Source organism: Oryzias latipes, chromosome 5 (genome assembly GCF_002234675.1).
Source record: "Oryzias latipes chromosome 5, ASM223467v1".
Classification (NCBI taxonomy): domain Eukaryota; kingdom Metazoa; phylum Chordata; class Actinopteri; order Beloniformes; family Adrianichthyidae; genus Oryzias; species Oryzias latipes.
Genome location: NC_019863.2, coordinates 9,639,909 through 9,660,698, shown reverse-complemented (window position 1 = coordinate 9,660,698; position 20,790 = coordinate 9,639,909). Strand labels below are relative to the sequence as shown.

Below are 20,790 nucleotides of genomic sequence, written 5' to 3'. Positions count from 1 at the left end.
TTTTTTACTTGAGTTAGAAAATAAGATTTTTATTTTGACATCAGACAGGAAAATCTTAATTCTGTTATTAACAAATTGTTGTGCATTTATAGAAAACTGTATTGATTATTATGGAGAAAATGCCACCAACATCACAAACCCCAATGCAACGTCTCCAGTCATCGAGTTTTGGGAGTAAGTACGCTTTTTTGTTTTCCTATTTTTCCTCCTAGTATTTAGAAGTGTCTTGCCAAATGACAGAACAAACTTTAATCTTCTGCTCTTGCCACACTTGGTAAGCTTAATACCCCCCTCCCTGACTTTACTCCAATAATTAGTCATCCCCTTTCATATCCACCAGGCCATATTAGGGCGACTCTCCCAGCTAGAGTCGTGAATGTGGCAGCGGATCAGGCCCAGTCAGTGTGAGATGCTGATCACACTTCCTGTCCCACTGCCAGCAGCCACATAACAATTGCTGGCTCAGATCAAGTTTAAAAACCATCTCTTAAAAATAATCTTTTTTTAAGTCATTAACTCATAATCTTTTAGAGTTTAGCTGCTTGATATTTAATGTAAAAATCAGATTAGGACCAAACACATACTCTCAACCCCTAAGGATGGTGAAGACAAAATGCCAACTACCATATGTTGGTGGTATAAATAGATGCTGACCTGTGTTTTTGAAGATTTTGCCAGAAAACAAATGGAGTATGTTGGGTACGCTGAGTAACTGGAGTTATAGCAAACCACTGTGTTGCTGTATATTTAGATATTTCATTTGTGCAATGTAATTTTGGAATATCTCACATTTTTGAAAGTGTGCTATAAAGTGTCAGGTTTGTTTTATATATATATATATATATACATTGTTTACTGTATACTATTTAGTATGCTTAGATGTAATGTACAGGCCCAACCCGGTCAGATTACTAAAAACTAGTGATTTTCATAAAAAATACAAGAATTCAACTTAAAACCTCAAGACACTATGACTTTCACTTTGTATACCACTGTTCTTTCAACTTTTCAAAATTTCAAAACTTTTAAAAATCAAGCATATGCACTCTTATAATCATTTTGACTTTAGACAATGTCCTAATTTATTTGTTAAGCCAGAAAAAGACAAAAGTGTATTTGCACACACATCTTACCCTGTTAGCTAACCTGGGTGGAGTAAAGACGCTGTTTGGACTGAGACTATGGCCATCCACCAAATACATGTCACAGTGGTCAATGGCTGCTCAGGAGCCTTGGAGGTGAACTACATGTCAGAGACTTGGCTGTGCCATGTGGCTCTGTGGCAGAGCTTTCTGATTCCCTGCCTCCATTAATGAGGTTGCCTGGTTACACTTTAGTAAACAGGAAATGTACTCTTAATTCACCATCAGTGTTGGGAACACTTCTTTAAAAAGTACAAAAATATAGTTACCCAATACTTAATCCAAAAAATAACATAGTCATTTAGTTACTTTTCAATGAAAGTAACTAATGACCAGAAACAGTTACTATTTGCATTACTATAAGAAAAGTTGCTTCAGATTAACATTTAGATTTTTTTTAATCAGTTTTCACATATTAATAAAAATGAGTGATATTTCAATTGACTTGTATATAACCTTCAATATGTATTGCAAATCAATAAAAAAAAAAAATCTAAAGTGTGTTAACCCTAGTACTCAATAAATCAAACTTTAACAAGCTGAGACAACTGCAGGTAATCAACTTGTTTTTCAGAGTTTTTTGTGCACATCAACAGAAAACACAACATGTGTTTTTAACTCTAGTCCAAATAAAATACACTAAATCAAACTTAAAATCTCAGACAACTGATCTGGGAAATGTCTGTATACCTATTTCATTTAAAAGTAAACCGGTAAACATAGGAAATGTTCTTGCATTTACTGTAGCTAATTAAATACTTCAAACTCTCTCAACCTGAGACAAAAGACTGTAAGTACTTATTCTATCTTTGACTGGAAAATGTTCCAGCTTTTCATTTGGTTTTTCAGAACATGCCATTTCTGCTGCTTCTTCCACCTGTTTGGTGTTTGTGTATGAGTGTGGGATGAATGTTCTGGGTTGAGTGTAAAATGCTGGCCCCAACTGGCTACCATGAAAGGTGACACTGCCTTAACCAATCATAATTGCTTATTTCATTGTTAACTCATCCAGATTTATTTTCTGAAGAAAAAAACACTATAAAAGGCAAAATCAACTTTTTTTTAGCTTTTAAGTGTATATTATTCCCCCTTTAATTTAATGGTTTAGGAATCAGAGACATCCGCGAATACACCATATACGCGAATACAGAGAACCATCCCCACCCCCTACCCCCGTGGCCGAATAATGTCCGTCACCAATCCTTAATCATTAAAAACCCTTCTGAAACATTTATGATTCTATGTCAAACATTTATTACACTTCCTTTATTAGACATATTTGATTCTGATTGGCTGCTGGGTGTGGATTAAAAAGTGATAATCCACAGTGATAATGCACACCCAATAAAGTTCCAGTCACATATCTTAAATGTTCTATATCACTGCACTGTCTTCTTTAAAACAAACTTTTGCTTCATCATCTGGACGAAGACAAGCGGTAAGAGATTAACTTTCTCTCTGAACTGATGCTTTATTTAACCCATCGTGGCAATCAGCATATATATCGGCATGTTGTCATGGTAGCATGATGCTGTAACAAAAAGTCCACATTTGGTGAAAAAAGTGATCTAAGCCAAACAAATGACAAGAATAAAGTACTAAAAACTCCACAGCTTGCATTCATTTTTGAAAATGCACACTTCTACTGCCATTATCCCTTACTCAAACACTTGCTCCGGATGATCAATATTCTCCGCAAATATCTTCCTCAATGTTTCAGGATCTTTTCTATCAACTTCTGAGTCAGCTGATGCCATTTCTCTGTGCAGGTACAAACCAAAGCGATATAGCGATTTAGGAACCGGTGGAAACACCTGTAAAATATTATTTACCAACCGGCAAGGAAGCCATCGGGCCGGCGTTCTCTTTATCTCTGCTTCCCGCCTACCCCGCAGGACCTCGTTCGGAAGCAAAAGTCTCATACAAGCGTCCTGAGCTGAATCTTTGTGATGAACCGGAGGCGTCACATGACTGAAAAAAAATCTACAAATTCGTGAAACCGCTAGTATTAAATCGCGAATAAATAGGGGAATTCTGTATTATACTGTTAATTCTTCATTAACAACAAACCCAAAGCAGTATTTTAATCCTTTCATGCAGTGTTCCTTTTAAAACCCCTCCCAGTCCACAACAATGAGTGGGTCCTCACATTGTGATGCCATAAAGTGGGGAACAGCCCCTTCCAGGAACAGTCTGCACTGCCAGCACCGCCCCCAGTCTAACCCACATTTTCTTCCCAGAGCTAGCGGTGATTGTAAAAAAAAAAAAAACTTTTATTTTGTCTGCACAAAATGCACATATATATATGCAAAAGTTTGGATGCTGTTTGTTTGGAAAAAGTTTTTCAAAAATGCGGATGTTGTTTGTTTTTGGTGGGTGAAACGCAGACATGCTGCTAAGGCCGGGTCTAGGTTGACGTCATGAAATGGGGGAGACACACGAGGAGCAAAAGGCAGGGCCTCAGAGATTGAGTGGTCCTAGGAAAAGGAACTCATGAAAATAACAATTATTTTATAAAAAGATTCATTCTTAGTGCGCCAAAGGCAATATATTATCATATATATTGAAATAGTTTACTCTGAAAGGTTTAAGAATATTGACGTAAAGAGGCTCTATAAGGCACAACAACGGACAGCGGTGCATTTGGTTTGTACAATTTTTTAAATCAAGTCAGAGTGATGCACCCCACATTTCATCCAGTACAGTTCTATGAACAAAGAAAATTGTAACTAGTTTATTTTATGACTAAAAATTTTGTTTTAAAGTGTTATTATGTATAGCTGTTCACCACCCCAGCAAGAGGCAACGCCATGTTGCAGATTTGCATGAGTAGAAGCTAATAATATCAGAAAATACAAGGCTGTTTGACCAGCAGAAGTAATGGCATCTCTATTTATACTGAGAAATTGCACGCATGTATTTATTTTTTATCATCCTCCCTGAGTGTTATAACTTATTCAGCAAAGGTGACTGCTTGGAGACTGATCCCAGAGAGTCTCTGAGCCCAGCTCTGATTCACTGTATTAGCTGTTTACGAATTTCGATCCCAAATTGTGAGTCATTAATCATATCCAAATCTGTCCCAAATCAGACGGAGAGTGCTGAAAATATCAGATGGAATCGAGCACATGGGTGGAATGCGTTGGGAGCTGGCCATGTGCCTGGCTCTGGCTTGGTTCATCTGCTATTTCTGCATCTGGAAAGGACCCAAGTCAACTGGCAAGGTAAGACTAGGGTATGTATGTTGCTGCTGTATGTGCCTCAGTGGGATGGTGACATGACAGCAAACCTATGCTAGCTACACTCTTTTTACATAATATGTATCAAAGTTTCATATGTGGGGGTGAAAGCAGTTTGTGTTCTGACTGTTTATTGGAGCGGTTTTAAGAGTTGTGGACTGAAATGGCTGGATGCCACAACACTTTCCCCTCTAGTGTTGGTAACAGCTCTCTCACAGAAAGCCTGTGAATTCCCTTGTACAAACACAAAACAAAAGAGGTGTCTGTACCAACTACTTCTTCTATTCCTTCCCAGTTTAGTTCCTTGCTTTATTCTCCACTGGAAGTCCCGTGAAGGACAGTATGGATCCAACACTTCTCTTTGGTTTCTCACAAGCCTTACAGAAAACACCTCATAGATTCACTGAACCAAAAAGACTACAAAAATAGAGACAGAATCTTGATAAACTGTGAATGCAGAGGGTTGGGTGAGGAAAAATTAATGGCTTCACATTGTATGTGATGGGTAAAAAAACACTAGACAGCAATGCTTATATCTCCATGAAGAGTCTTTTGTTCGGCCGTGAGGAAAAAAGGGGTAGAATGCTTCTTCACGGCTAAGCTTTTGCAGTCGGTCCAAGATTGATTTCTGTATTCACTGGAGGAAAGTGGTGCGTTCATGAGGAGCATGCAGAGTGCATCCACAACTCCCTCCTCTGCCACTTCTCTTCGGCGATGATAAATTTACTACAGCAAGCTTGTTGTAAGAAAGGCGCTTTCTTTTCTGCAGACCCTACAGCTCATTCAGTCCGAGCTTTGCTAGGCTGTTTACTTTTATTGGCCGGCTGTGCCAGCCATTCTCACTTTTAAGCCCTGCTGTTAAATTTACGATGAGGCAGGGGCAAGTTGCACCAGGAAATTTGTGGTGGCTAAATGTTTACCAAAAGCAGGCAGAAAAGAGCATGCCGAGCATTAAATGCTCACGCATTCAGAGATTGAATACCTTCCCTTTTCATCACCGGGAAAATAAAGTGATTAAAGAGGGGGAGTTAGATTGTGTAGCTGATTTATTTCTTAAATTAAAAGGAGGGATGAGCTGGGCAGGAAACACGTTTTCCCACACTATCCTAGTAGGCCTCTTTCGGATTAGAGGGCTTACAGTGGATAGCCACATACTAACTGTTCAGACAACTTTCTAATTAGGATTTTATTTATTGCAAAACTTTTGAAACAAGTTTTAAAGATATTCAGGTTATTCACTGAAGCAGTTTCTTTGGTTTTTGAATGACCGAGTAAACCACGGCCCCATGGTGCTCAAGTGAACTGAACTTTTGTGAGCATAGATTAAGAAGTTCACTGCACTAAAACACGCCACTTCCTACTGCTTGAAGTCTGAATGAAGAAGCCATTCAGGAAGAAACCTCATGAGGTACAGTTATGAAACCTGCATGCACTGATGTGTGCATGCGTGTATGTTTGTAGTAGGGACAGTCCCATTTCAAAGTTGTGAATGGGTCTGTGTGTGTCCGCTTGTGTGTGTGCACTCATGCACTCCTGTGCATGCTTCAAAGAGAAGCACATTTTCCCACACTGCCAACATCACTCCTCTGGGCTCGTCCTGTTAAAAAAGATGAGGGCCAAAGGAGCACTCTTTTCTTTTCAGGCTCCTGGCCTGCCTCTGCGCTGTCCTACTCTGTCCTCAATTGGACGTTGACTGTGTGCCAGAAGCCAGTGGATGTATGTTACCCACCTCTGCCTTCCAAGAGTCCAGAGTCTTTGTTCAAAGAATCTTGGGATGTAGATCCCAGTTCTGCAAAATCTGAATGGTTCAGTAAAAAGGGGATGCATTTGATGGCTAAAGACTGTTTCTTAACATTGTGCAACCAGATAAATACATCCTTATGGTTCATGCTGTTGCAAATACTAACTATGCTTGGTTAAGGCGCGGGCTACACCAAGACTGGTAGTCATTGATATTGACAAATGTTATTAGTAGTAGATTTATGGCTCCCATTTTTTAAGATCAGTACACAATTACTAGTGATAGAAAATGATTGCTTTGAAAGAAAAATTAAGTTGCACAAGCAAAGTCAAAATAGCCATAACTATTTGTCTTGTGAAATGTCAAAAAATAGTTTTAGCTCAGTGGAAATCAGATTTTGTGGGGCACTGTTCCATTTTGCATTTGAGAAAACATACATGGCCTGTATTTGGATCAGGTTGATTTATCGAAAGGCCATGCCTCCCTTGAAGTACAATTTTAATCCCAACAGACAATACAATTATGAAATTTAAAAGAAAATCCGTTAGATTTTAAGTCCCACTAAACTAGGCCTGCACAATATACCGCAAATTTATCGTTATCGCAATATCCAGCTCTGCAATAGGCATATCGCAAAAGACTGCGAATGTCGCAATAAATCGTAAACCCAAAATGTGTTAAAACAATCTTATGGCAGCTTGACGCTTTTAACGAATCAAATGAATCCCTTTATGCTTTGACCAATCAGATGGACGCCTTCCCATTGTTTACCAATCAGATGGAGGCCTATCATGTTAGATGTTTGTCACCTATGTCGATGAGGGTCATTTGGAGTATAATTTTAAACTGTTGCAATGGAATGGGAATGATGTTTTTGGCATTTTTCTAATTTTTTATATACCACAAATTATATCGTTATCGCAATATTAATCTCTAATATCGCATATCGCAATTTTCCTCATATCGTGCAGCCCTATCGTGCAGCCCTACTTACAACCAAAGTAGCTGAGTATTTATCTATTACTAGTTTGTTTTAAAATTGTACTTAATTTCTGTGTTGTTTAAAGGACAAAAAAAATTGTTTTTTTTCCGACTTTGAGCCCCTTCCTTTTTAAAATCCTGTGCATGTCCCTGCACGCTGAAATTGAATCCTTCCTTTTTCACATTCTCTCCCGCTATCTTACAGCCCCTCACAACCCTAAGTTAACATTTGTATGACAAAAACAACAGCAAGCCAAACTGGAGCTATGCAGTTTTGAGCCAGATGCCAGCTTGGACAATAAACTTTAAGACGCATGTATTTGTCTGCAAGTGGATGCATCAAGAGGAGAAGGGGGACATTGTAGTTGCTGCATCATAAACCTGAGTTTTTTCAATCTCCAGGTATTTTCTGCTCCTAATCCATCATGATTTGAATAAAGAAATACTCCAAAACACAGTTTAAATCTTTAATTGTTTTATATATGCCCTCCATCAATTTTTTACAAAAACATATTAAAAACACAAAAAAATATAACTCCCAGGTAGTGGTAAACTGCCTGCGGGTGGGGGTGCTCTCTGGTGGATTGGGCTTTGTGCTCGGCCCCTGGTACAGCAGGAGGGCTGTTCTTCTAGCTTGGCTGGTGCTTGAATTCTCTGTGTTACTATGCCCCTCTGCTCCTTGGTGTTGGGGCCCCTGTGGTAGTTCTGCCGACTCTGGTTTGGGTGTCTGATGTTGGATTGCCCAGCGGGCAGATTTCCTTAAACTGCTATCCCGTCCAGGTGTCTAGAGGATCCTGGCTACCACTGCTATGTTGCCTTCGGCAGGGGTCTTGGTTTATGGGTGATCGGGCGCTCCTCCTCTTTTTGTATTCCATCATCCACCACAGTAGAACACACAACTGAGCACAGGTGTCAGCTCACTTTTGCACAAATAATATGATAGACGGAATGATATGGTTGACATGTTTATTTGTCTGCATAAGTATGTGTATGTAAGCTATACTGGCATTCTGTAGGTGTTGACATGTTTATGTATGAAGATTTTTGGAGTCAGCAGGTATATTTGTAACATTTGAGTGTGTCTGCGGACAGGCCCCGCCCCTTTGACTAACATCTACATTTGACAGTAATGACGATAAACCTCCAGCAACTTGTTGCTTTGTGATTCTACTCGCCTCCTACTTTATCCTCCAACATTATCCTTTAACCCCTATTTCTCCCCTTTCTTTTGAACCCTTATTCCCCATCTCTAACATCCCACTCTCTCCTCTTTTTTTGTCCAGTCCAACAAGAAACACATAAAAACATATTAACTATAAATAAAGTTTAGCCTTAAATACAAAAGGGGTTAATACAAATATACGCCTTGTGTGTCAGAAGATTCCTAAACTCTTTTTATAACAGCAAAATCTGTCCTCAGCTCTTCTCTGTTTGCTCAGCTGCTAAACAGGTCAAATAAAAAATAAAACAACAAAAAAACACCAAAAAACACAATTTTCATCAGAGTGGGTCTTTAACCTGAATAGAGAGGAAAAATGTTTCTGAAGCCAAATTTAAATATGTGTAATTTTGTTGCAATGTTAGCTGAATTTATGCAAGTTATTAGAGATGTACTGCATTAGAAGTTTACTCAAGTTACTTCTGTTCTCAAACAAGCTTCTAACAGAAAGTAGAAGTGTTGAAGCTTAGCTTTCTAGTAAACAACAAATGAGGGGTTGACTTACAATTTTGTCTCTAGAGAAGAAGTCTTGATAGTCAAAAATATTGCAGGAATCAAGGATACCCATACCCATCACTTAAGCTTGAATCCAGTTTTGCTCTCAAGATAAAGTTCTATGAAAAAGTCAGTATTGAAAGTGCAGATCTCTGTCCAATCATTTAAACATATTCATGTGTTTTCATCCACAGGTTGTGTATGTGACGGCTACCTTTCCATATTTCATGCTGTTAATCCTGCTCATCAGAGGAGTAACTTTGCCTGGAGCTTACGACGGCATCAAGTTCTACCTGTACCCTGACATCTCCAGACTTTCCGACCCCCAGGTAGGCTTGATGTGTCCTCTACTGCTGATTTTAGGAAAGGGTTACTATGCTAAGCAAGCGGCACATGGATTAAACTACATTTCTGTGTCAAGTATTCTCATGTTTGGAAACAGAACCAGATTTATTCACATTTTTGGATCATAGCACTGACATAATATGTAGCTGGTGATGAGCGGTTTGTAGATTGGGCTGTTTAAAAGATCCCAAAGAGTATTGGCACACTAACATGTAGTGGATGCAGATGGATACAGAAACACAATCTTAGATTTTGTGATCTTGGCTATCAGCAACAAACATTTTGGGTTGCTTGGCAACAGAGCAAATGTCAGTATGTGTCATTGCATGGTTTTAGTAGGATGACAGGTTTGAGAGAGAGGAGATCAAAACAGATAGATGAGTCTTGCTTGTATATACACTTAAATCTTCTTGTAGGATCTGTTTGTGAACACAAATGGAATCTGGCTAATTACCAGAAGTTTGATTTAGTTTACATTTGACATAAATGAAATGAGAAGTATTCATTCATTCATTCATCCTCATTCATTCATTCCGAATGAATGAGGATGAATGAATGAAAAAATGAGAAGTATGGCCTGAAAATACTCTACAAAAGATACATTTCTCCTTTTTTTATTTTGAAACCTTTAAAACACAAAAAAACAAAAAAACACAGTCACCCTGTTCACACTTTGTAATGAACATTTGAGTGTCCAGTTATAGTTGTGAGGCACACCACCTAAGTTGATTGTCTTTCCTGACATTAGGAGAATATGGGTGTAAGTGTATGCCTGAGTTATTCTTCCTGCTTAAAACTTGACTTGTTCGAGGGATCGGTAAGCAAAAAAAACAAATGTAGTATCTTTGGATGTATGGCAACTAACAGGTCCTTAACTGAATCGGACAACTCTATTTTCAATATTTTTTCCATGGGAAACACAAATTTAAACCTAAGTTTCGAATGATTTACTTTTAAAGTAATGGAAACAGAATAAATCAGTGTTTGGAGAGAGTATGCTACAATTGGTTAAGGGTTTATTTATTTAATAAAATAATTTTAAAAATTATGCATAAAGCAGTGAAGAAGAAAAGAAAAGACAAAGTCCACCAGAAACAAAACAAGTTAAAGTGTTTTGGGCAACCCTAGACTACTTTTAATGAACTTCCTTCTTTGCAGACTTGTGTCTCATGTAAACATGTGTTTTACACTCTTGTGGGAGAAATGTGATAACAAGAAAACTTCCTGTCTCATAAACACTTCTTCAGATCTGTTGGGTGAAAACTTGGTTGAGCCAGTCTGTTTCACTGAAGGTGTTGACAAAAGTGGTGTTTGACTCATTGTTGCTATCCTAGAAAAGGCAAAACCAGTTTGCAAAAAAAACATCATTATGTAGTTGCCTTTTTTTATTATTTTCTGAAAGAAAATAAATGGGCTCTAAACTAAACTTTGGATAAGTTGCTTATACCAAAAAACAATTAAAAGAAAAAAAATAAAAGCAAACTGTAAAAGTAGAAGCAGGTGAGGGCAGTTTAAAAAAAATTGACTACACATTTTGTTTAATTTATTTCAGCTTGATATCTTGGGGATACTTCTTGCCTTTTATTTTAGAAAAAACTAACGAAACATTTTGTTTGTGTCAAACTTTTCTGGTGTTTAAGTTTCTTGAGACCCAACAATAATTTTGATAACTGGGACAAAGGAAGAAAAGATGTGACTATAAAAAGAGATAAACATGAAGACAAGGGGACGTGATAAAGAGTAGCTGCTGCTTGAAAGAGTCCATTGCTTGTGAAAACGATGTAAATGTAATGCCCTTTAGGACAATTACGGCTCTGTTCACTAAAGTGTGTGAATGGTGGTTCTTCTGGCTGTTGCCCTCTTTTAGCGTCCTTAACTTTATGCTTAATCTGCTTTTCCTTTTTTGCTGCTTTTCTTTTTGATGCTGCCCCTTCCTTTTTTTTCTCCAGCCCACAATTATTTTAGAGATCTCACTCCTTTCTATTGACTGACCTCCCTTCCTCTGATCTTAAAATGTCTGTTTATTTACCTCAGATTAAGAACCCATTTTCCATGACAAGTGTTCTTTTTCTCCCCTACTTCCAATCCAAAACCAAACCTGAAAGAAATAAGTTTTCTGTAACAAACATAACAAAGAAATGATAAGATGGTTTTCCTGGAACCCAGACCGTGGCAACAGCGTGTGAGTAAATAAATTACTCTAAGTCTATTCTGGGTCCTTTTCTCCACATCCTCTATTGGCCCTGTAGGACTCAGCTAGCCTATATCATAGCAGCACAGTAAGCCACTGGACAAAGGTCACAGGGGCCACATATTAAGCTCAATTTACCATATAGAGTGTTCCAACGACTGTTGTGGGAATTACGTTCTAAAGAGAACCTGTGATTGGTGAAATCTGCGAAGTAGGATAATAGATATTTTAAGGCTGTAAAATCCCTCACTACACACTTTGTACATTTTTGTCTCTTTTTAAAATTCTCAGCTTTCAGACACACTTAAAAAATAGGTCCATTTCCTTTAAATGAAAGCAAAGATCAGTTAGTTAATGAAGATTTATGTGAATTTGGCAAATCAAATGCATTCTGTACAGGAGACATAAATTGAGGGTATTGATTGAAATGTCTTACAGCCAGGATGCAGAACACAGACACAAACCCATGAAGCAGCGAGACCACAAAAGCTGAACTGCGATATAGCAAGGGACTGCTGTAAAAATTTACAAAGATACACAGTCAAATAACTGAAAACATTTAAATTTTTTATTTACAAATTTAGATTTTCTTTATCTAACAACTTGAATGCACACATCCTAACAACTTTGTTTTTAAGTTACTTTTCTGCAATAATAACAAATTTACAATCATTTTTAATTAAGCAATAATAATAGTCTACACAAAATGTTTGGTTTTAAAAACAAATCATATAAAAGCTCTTTACACCTCTTTATGAAAAATGGTGTAACTTCTTCTAAAAGTATGAAGGCCTGTATAATACAAAGAACTGCGAAGGTTAAGCCTCATTATTCCAACTGAGAATCAGCTTTGCATGTTTGAAGTTTCTAACTAGGATCTGTAGTTGGTTGAAAAGCTTTAAAAGTCACTGCCCATTTAGGAGGTGTAAGAAAATAAATTGTAACTTTTTCTTAATGTATAACCTCTAAAAAAAGTATAAACGGTGCTATTAAAAAGTTATGTCCATTTTTTTTTCATTTATAGGAACACCTAAAGATTTAGATCTTTGAATTTTCTTTTTTACACTAATCAAATTATAGAATGTAAAGGTCAAAATCCTGTTTTCTTATAAAAAAACTGCACCATTTTGCCATAACCGCCAGTTTTTGTTGAGAAATGGTGATGCAGTTTTTTCGGAAACCTTTTAAACCACATCAGATATTTATTTTCCCTCATGAGCAGCTTGTTTTGGGTTATGCAACTGTTTTATGGAATTGTAGTCCCAAACTTTGTCAAGACCACTCTAAAAACGTCAAAATTGGACTTGATTTTGAACGTTTAACCCTTCTCCTGCTGCATGAGGCCACAAGCTAATGGCTGATGCATTCTGCCCTTTCATTTGATAACTGGGATAGGTTTCAGTGACCCTACAGAGAATGTAGCAAGTGCTGATAATTGATGGATGCAAAGTCGGAGGGCAGGAAAAATAATTCCCTCATATTGAAGCAGGTAATCCTGAAGCCATCCATCTGCCTTCTGAAGCAGCTGAATCCCTTTCAGGGTCATGGGGTTGGTGGAGCCTATCCCAGCATTAAAGACAGGTTACACCCTGGACAGGTCAACAGTGTGTCCCAGGGTTGATCCTGAAACCAAACTAACGTGTAGAAGATTTTTAAGAGTATTTTTTGTCATTTCAGACTCAGTTTCATTTTTGTTCAACCATGAACAGGTAGATGTAAACAGTTTTTGTTTTTTTTTAAATGAAGAGGATGCACAACTGCACTTATTTTTATTTTTTAAATAAACTTTATTGCACATTATGCCATTTACAAGGGTGTATTTTTAGGTATGCAATAAAAAAAACAAGTGCTAATATCAAAGTAAGCCAGGGTGTTAAATTCTACACGAATATGCTGAATCTATCACATACAGACAATGTTTTGATTGCTTTTTGCTTCTCTGAATTTCGAATACTGTTGATATACTGATTAAACTCAGATAGGAATACAGTGAAACAGGGTTGCACAACTGCACTAAGGTACTTTACTCTGCTATAAAGGGGATAGGTGAGTCCATGACATTTTTTACTTTGACACCTATGGTTGTTCAAAACATCATTTGAAAGAATAAGAGATAATATTTTTTAACTACACGAGAGAAAGAATTCATCAACATTAGGTGTCATAAACTAGACAAAAATCCTATTGCAAATACAAAACCGAAGGAATTTATTCATTAATGCATGCATATGCTATGAGTAATGTGTAGAGTACTAGGAGTGGTACATTCCAATGCAAACTAGCATGCAGCCATCCAGCAGTCAATTATTTTTTCTGAAGCCACAATTTCAACATAAGCGAAGACAAGGCTAGCCAAATTAGGCACAACAGCTTGGGCCTTTAAGGTTTCCGTTTGCTGTGCAGCCATCAGCCGCGGCTGAACTACCGTTGATGAACATTAGGAGAGAAAAGCCTGTTCTTCCACAGGAACAGTCCTGTGTTTGTGAGGTCACAGAAGTTTCCGTGGTTACTCCCAAGAGGGAGCAAAGACCTTTCGTTTGTTAATTGTTTTTCAGTGGGGAAATGAGATTAGTGGCTGAATGGTAATGTGAGAGAGTTTTCAAAGAGCCGTGCTGCATTAAGTTGAATTCGCTAGAACCACATGCTGTCCTGTGGGCCCTGGGGTTCACTGTTGTTCAGTAAAACAGTTTTCTAAGGCAGATTTAGGACCTCGGGGTGGAATCTTACAAGCAGCAATCCCTGTGATCATGCTGTGCAAATAACCAAAAGCATATAACTAAATCAATTTTTTTATATTTAAACACTTATTATTTGTAACTTCATTAACTTTCTTAAATTAAACGTTTCCGTTTATTAAACACTAGCCATGTAAAAATATGTTAAAAAAACAAGCATGGCATTTTTTTTATTAAAAACTACATACAATATCAAATTAGATGATCCCAAATTTAGTGAATTTCCGACTTTGTGAATTCAAATCTAATGGATTTAAAACATTTGGCTGTGTTGCCAACCTCTAATGCATTTGCTTCCTTCAACTGACTGCAGGAGTAAGTAGGCTGGTTTATTTGCAACACCTTATTTGTCTCTATGTTTTCCTATGATGAATTCACAACCTGTCTGCACTACATGTCTCCTTTTTGCCAAACAACAATCATTTTAAGCCCCACCCCTTTCTAATATATTTAACTGATTAAACAGTAGATGCAAATGGATGTAGAGAAGAGATGGTGTGGCAGATTAAAAAATGTAAGTTAATTCCTCTGGGACTTTGATCTAGACAAAGGCTCGACCTTTCAGCCTGTTTTCCAACTCTTCTTATAGTCCTTGCTTCCTAGTGCTGATACCTGCATCCGGTGTGGTGAGTGAATCACAATGTGAAGGCACTTTAACCAGCTAATTAACAAAAAGCAGAGTTGAGAGATTTGTAAACCAGGCAGGTTGGTGGATATCAAGGACCAAGGTTGGAGAACTTTGATCTAGATTTTCATATATTTATTAGTCAGGTATTTAGCTCACCCAGTTTTTTGACAGGTGAAGCAAACTTGTTACTTGTACTGAGATTTGAGGATACAACCACAATTTTTTAATAGCTTTTAATAGCTGTTACCTTGTTAAACGTTGTCTTCTTGAAGTCCCACTCCAATCATCTTTTGATTTATTTAAAAGTATTCCCAGCAGTCTTTTAATTTTGATAATGATGTTTTTAAGCAAAATCAAAAAACCTGTCACTTTCTACTACCGTAATTTCCAGACAATAAGCCGCTACTTTTTTCCTGCGCTTACAGCCCTGCGGCTTATTCAGTGACGCGGCTAATTTATGGATTTAATTGACGGCCGCCATGAATGTACTTGCAGACTCGGACGATGGGTTGAATACTCTATTCAACTCCAAGCAACAAGGCATTTATTGTTCAACACACCACTAAGCAGCCAAACAGCATGGACTTGACTTCAGGTCTTAGACACTTCAGTCATGGTTCAACAAAACGAAACACGCATGCTCGGCCGCATCCCAGAATCCTTTGCTGCCATTAGACCCAACGTGCACGTGATCGCCACTACAATTTGATGCAGCTTTCAAGTTAAAATCCATCGTTAAAAGCAGCGTGAAAAAATCCACCATCACCAACAGGTTTGGAAAAGCCGCTCTGCTGCGCAACGGAGAGAACAGCGCATGCTCAGGAGTGAATTTACATCAGAGTCATAGTGACACTAGTCCATCTATTAGCAGCTCCGTAATATACGAGATGATCTTTTAAACGTACGTTTATTATTGCTATGTTATGGTTATTATGAAGCCCCTGTTCGCTCATTTTATTTTTAATCTGTGTGGTCTGTGCTTTTTTCTGTCAGAACGAAGCCGGAAGTATGGTTAGGTGAAGGCTGACATGCACTAACAACATTTAGCCTGGATGAACATGAATCCATGCGGAAAAGCTGCAATCTGCAGCTTGGCTGAAAGTAAATATGTGGGAATAACATCAGCCTTTATTTTGTCGGGACACGACTGGAAACACAAATTGACGTGATCGTTTGGACTGAGCGAAATTTTGCATTGAAAAGCTCACAGCCTCCGTGTGAGCTGGAGACATGTTCTCCTGCTGCTCGTTCACATAGAGCTGCGGGACCGATGGCAGTCTGATGGCTCCCACACATAACAACTCATCCGCCCCTCATCCACAAAACGTCCAGTATTAAGTCCGATTGCTCTGCACAGACACGATTCGCTCCTTCCACCGGCGCAATGGGGACGAAGCGCTTCTCCTTGGAGCCGCCCTGGCAAGGGGTGTCGGAGAAGATAGGAAAGGGAGACAAAGAGCTCGCTTGGCGAGCGTGGAGCACAGAGGCGTCCGCGGAGCAACAGTTTTTGTTGTGGAAGGAAACTTCTGACGCACACGCGGCACGGAGGGGCGCGTATCGCGCTGAGGTGCGCGCTTTTCAATCGCCGCTACTTTATTTTACTGGTGTGTTTTTTTAACCAGCCCCGTTACCACCATAATGCTGCCGCGACACAAGTGGAAGGAGAGATGCTCTCCTGTTCGCCCCTCCATCCACTGCTGCTTATTCTTTAAACACTGACAACAGTATGGCGAGCCGGGGGTTAGACCCGCCTTTAGCCCCCAAGACTCATGGGAAATTGGGAATCGCGGATATAAATTTCCTCATTATCACTGAGGGATGTAATGTTGATTATATGGTTACTGTTTGTAATTATATATATGATACTTAGATTGTCAATAAGTAAATAAAATTAAAAAAAAACATAACTGAGAAACTTGTGAACAGAATGGAGGTCCATGCTGTTTTGCGGAGGTGGGTGTATGCAAACACATGAGCTGATGCAATGCAATCTGCTCCTACAGTGTGCTAATGATTTGCACTCAGTCTGGGAGTCAGGATGTGATTTGTCAGGCTGACCACGATGCGTATTGCTTGCGGCTTGTACATTGACGCGGCTTTTGTATGTACAAAAGAAGTTAAACACGTGAAAATGGGTGGGTGTGGCTTGTAATTGGGTGCGCTCTATAATCCGGAAATTACGGTACACAGTTTCGGCAGAGCAGCAGTAGTTCATTAGAAATTTGGGTAACACTTTATATTAAGATTCCTTAACAAGCTTTGTTAACACATTAACAAGCATTATAAATGAATTTATAGGGTGTTAGTAAGACATTTATTAGTACAATAAGTCTAATAAGGTTTATTAAATTACTTAGTTAACACATTTACAAGCATTATTATTAGGATGTTTTAAGATGCTAATGATGCATTTACTGATATTATAGGTGCCTAACAAATGTGTCAGTGTTAATAAGCTTAATAAGATTTATTAACAACCTTTGTTAACAAATTAAGAAGTATTATTATTGTTTGGGGTTCTAGTAAGATATTTATTAGCATTATAGATGCCTGACACAAGCCTAAGTGTTCATAAACTTAAAAAGTTTTATTAACTAACTTAACAAATTAATAGGCTTTATTAATGTGTCAGATGCTAGTAAGATATTTATTAGCATTATAGATGCCTGACACAAGCCGAAGTGTTCATAAGCTTAAAAAGTTTTATTAACTAACTTAACAAATTAATAGGCTTTATTAATGTGTCAGATGCTAGTAAGATATTTATTAGCATTATAAATGTCTTGCAAATATCTGAAAGTGTTAATAAGATTTATTAACACCTAAAGTCAGACCATTGTCTTCTAAATCAATATTTCTAAACTGCTTATAAGCTTTACAAATGTATTTATTAACTTTGTTAATAGTTTATTAATTGTTTTGCAGCACCTCATCTAAAGTGTGGACGTTTTTTAATACAAACAACCACAAAGCATAAAGATTGTAAAAAGAACTTTATGACATTAAAACAGACTAAACATACACAAATCGTTCTGTAAAAGATATATAAAAATATAATTCAGACAAATATTTTTTTTAAAAAAACATATATACTGGTGTTGGATGTCTAGCATCATAGCTGATAAGGATAAAGTATTAGCATCTATCCTGAGTGAAACATTCATTGCAAATCCCATCACCAGGAGACAATTCTCTGCATTCAATGCCAACTGCATTCAACCACTGTTGCCTTGCTTCAAAGTCCACAAGAAAGTTGCACAAGACAGTCATTTTAGAAGAACGAAGACAATAAACCTACAGGAGCCATGCTAAAGCTAACACGCTAACGACAGACCGGTACAGAATCAAAGATGGGCGGGGCTTTTTTCGTCACCTGCGTGAAAGCAAAGTCTAAGAGGCCATTCAATTGGCTGAAAGTGAGCACGCCTGTTTTGCTGACGAGTTTGATTGACAGATTCATTAGCCAATGGTGACATTAGTTAACCTGCCCATCTTTGATTCCTTTCAGAATCATAGATGGGCAGGTTAGCGTGTTAGCTTTAGCATGGCCCCTGTAGGTTTATTGTTTTCGTTCTTCCAAAATGACTGGCTTGTGCAACTTTTTTGTGGACTTTGAAGCAAGGCAACAGTGGTTGAATGCAGTTGGCATTGAATGCAGAGAATTGTCTGCTGGTGATGGGATTTGCAATGACTGTTTCACTCAGGATAGATGCTAATACTTTATCCTTATTAGCTATGATGCTAGTCATCCAACACCAGTATATGTTTTTTAAAAAAAAATCTTTTGTCTGAAATAAATTATTATATATCTTTTACAGAACGATTTGTGTATGTTTAGTCTGTTTTAATGTCATAAAGTTCTTTATGCTTTGTGGTTGTTTGTGCTAAAAAACGTCCACACTTTAGATGAGGTGCTGCAAAACAATTAATAAACTATTAACAAAGTTAATTAATACATTTGTAAAGCTTATAAGCAGTTTAGTAATATGGATTTAGAAGACAATGGTCTGACTTTAGGTGTTAATAAATCTTATTAACACTTTCAGGTATTTGCAAGACATTTATAATGCTAATAATTATCTTACTAGCATCTGACACATTAATAAAGCCTATTAATTTGTTAAGTTAATCAATAAAAAGTATTAAGTTTATGAACACTTAGGCTTGTGTCAGGCATCTATAATGCTAATAAATATCTTACTAGAACCCCAAACAATAATAATACTTCTTAATTTGTTAACAAAGGTTGTTAATAAATCTTATTAAGCTTATTAACACTGACACATTTGTTAGGCACCTATAATATCGGTAAATGCATCATTAGCATCTTAAAACATCCTAATAATAATGCTTGTAAATGTGTTAACAAAGTAATTTAATAAACCTTATTAGACTTATTGTACTAATAAATGTCTTACTAACACCCTATAAATTCATTTATAATGCTTGTTAATGTGTTAACAAAATTTGCCTCTAAGTTGTGGGGCGAACGCTGCGGTGGAGTAAGCCTTCCCCCATTTCTCGGTATTCATCTGTTTACACTCACTCACGCTAGCTTACAGCTCCACACAAAAAAACGCATGCTACTCGGATGAGGAAAAAAAAGACGTACATAGATCTATTTGTATACAAGCGGATGCGTCAGAATGGTGCAGATCAGGGAGCTTGTGGCTTGCCGTTGTAGTTTCTAACATCACAACATACAACGTTTTCCAACAGCAGTTTTTTGTCTGCTCCAGATTCACAACAATTTAAATAAAGAATTACTCAGAAGCACAGTTTTTTACCTAAATTTCTTTATATACAGTATATCTTCCATCATGAGAAAAAAACAGAAAAACATATTAGAAACACCAAAAAACACGATTTTCATCAGAGTGGGTCTTAAAAAAAAAGAAAGTCTGACAGTCCAACCAAGTACTGATTTGAAAGGTTCATGGATTTTCAAGCTAAAATACAACTTTGCCGTTATATTTGGCCTTTTTATTTAGTTTGCCTGACATACATAGAATGGCCTATTGTTTAGAAAAATAAGTTGTGAAATATGTCCAATATACCCACAATGTTCCTGTAAAAATAAAAATTAATTGAAGCAGATGGATATTAGTGAGGGTTTTTTTAACTCTTCACCAATTCTCCCCTTTAATCTCATAAAATAGAAGGAGTCTGTAAAGAACTAAAGGATGAGAAGCTGTTTTTAGAAATGTAATTCATGATTCATGCAGATGCACAGTGTCCATCTCAGAAGCAAAGAGACGAGAACTGTGACCTTACTTCATTTTATCATTGGGAGGAAGAGGTAGAAATAGAGATAGGACTTAATTAGAGAAGACAATAAATGTACATCACTGGGATCTCTGATTAAATCAGACATGTCTGAATGTTATGAATTGTATGTGCTCTCTTGATAAAAACTAATTGAAGTAAAGCTTTAATTAAAAGGGCCTAAGAGTTCCTAGTTGCAATTAGTATTTTGGGTTTTCTTCTTTTTGGAAACCATGTGATAGTGAAATTTAAAAGGGTCTGTGGTAGTGTAAACCTAATGTCACTTAAATTAATCCAACTGCTTTTGTGTTGTTTGGTAGAAACCAAAACCCTCTGAACAGTTTGAAGTACTGTAACTCAAATTAATTTATAATCTACTTCTCTTGCCTCTGTGCCTTACTCTAACTCATTCACCAGGTGTGGGTGGATGCAGGAACTCAGATCTTCTTCTCCTATGCCATTTGTCTGGGTTGTCTGACTGCTCTTGGAAGTTACAATTCTTACAACAATAACTGCTACAGGTAAGCACAAATGGGAATGGAAAGTGAGTCACTTTGAATTCCAAGGTTTGTATTTAAAAAACATGAGAAACAAATGGGGTCTTTTCCACGCTCTAAAATAAGGTAAATGCAGATTTTGATTTACAGCTTATTTCAGACAAATTACTGTAATATTTGAATATTTTTTTAATTTAACCCAATTTTAATATCTGTAAAAGACAGCATTTATTTTCCATTTTTCTCTGTACTTGTGGTAGTTAAATTTCCCAACCCTAAGAGACCTTACTGATGTACTGTATGTATTTTAAC

At 37.3% G+C, this 20,790-nt stretch overlaps 1 protein-coding gene across 2 annotated transcripts in view; it reads left to right on the top strand.

Moving 5' to 3' along the window:
• The window catches only part of slc6a11 (solute carrier family 6 member 11), a 33,417-nt gene that overhangs the window by 1,766 nt on the left and 10,861 nt on the right, over nucleotides 1-20,790 (top strand). For both annotated transcript variants that reach the window (XM_011474841.3, XM_004068653.4), the window contains exons 5-8: nucleotides 93-174; nucleotides 4,234-4,366; nucleotides 9,012-9,146; nucleotides 20,399-20,502. In XM_011474841.3, coding sequence (XP_011473143.1) covers nucleotides 93-174; nucleotides 4,234-4,366; nucleotides 9,012-9,146; nucleotides 20,399-20,502 — 454 coding nt within the window. The remainder of the gene's footprint in view (nucleotides 1-92; nucleotides 175-4,233; nucleotides 4,367-9,011; nucleotides 9,147-20,398; nucleotides 20,503-20,790) is intronic.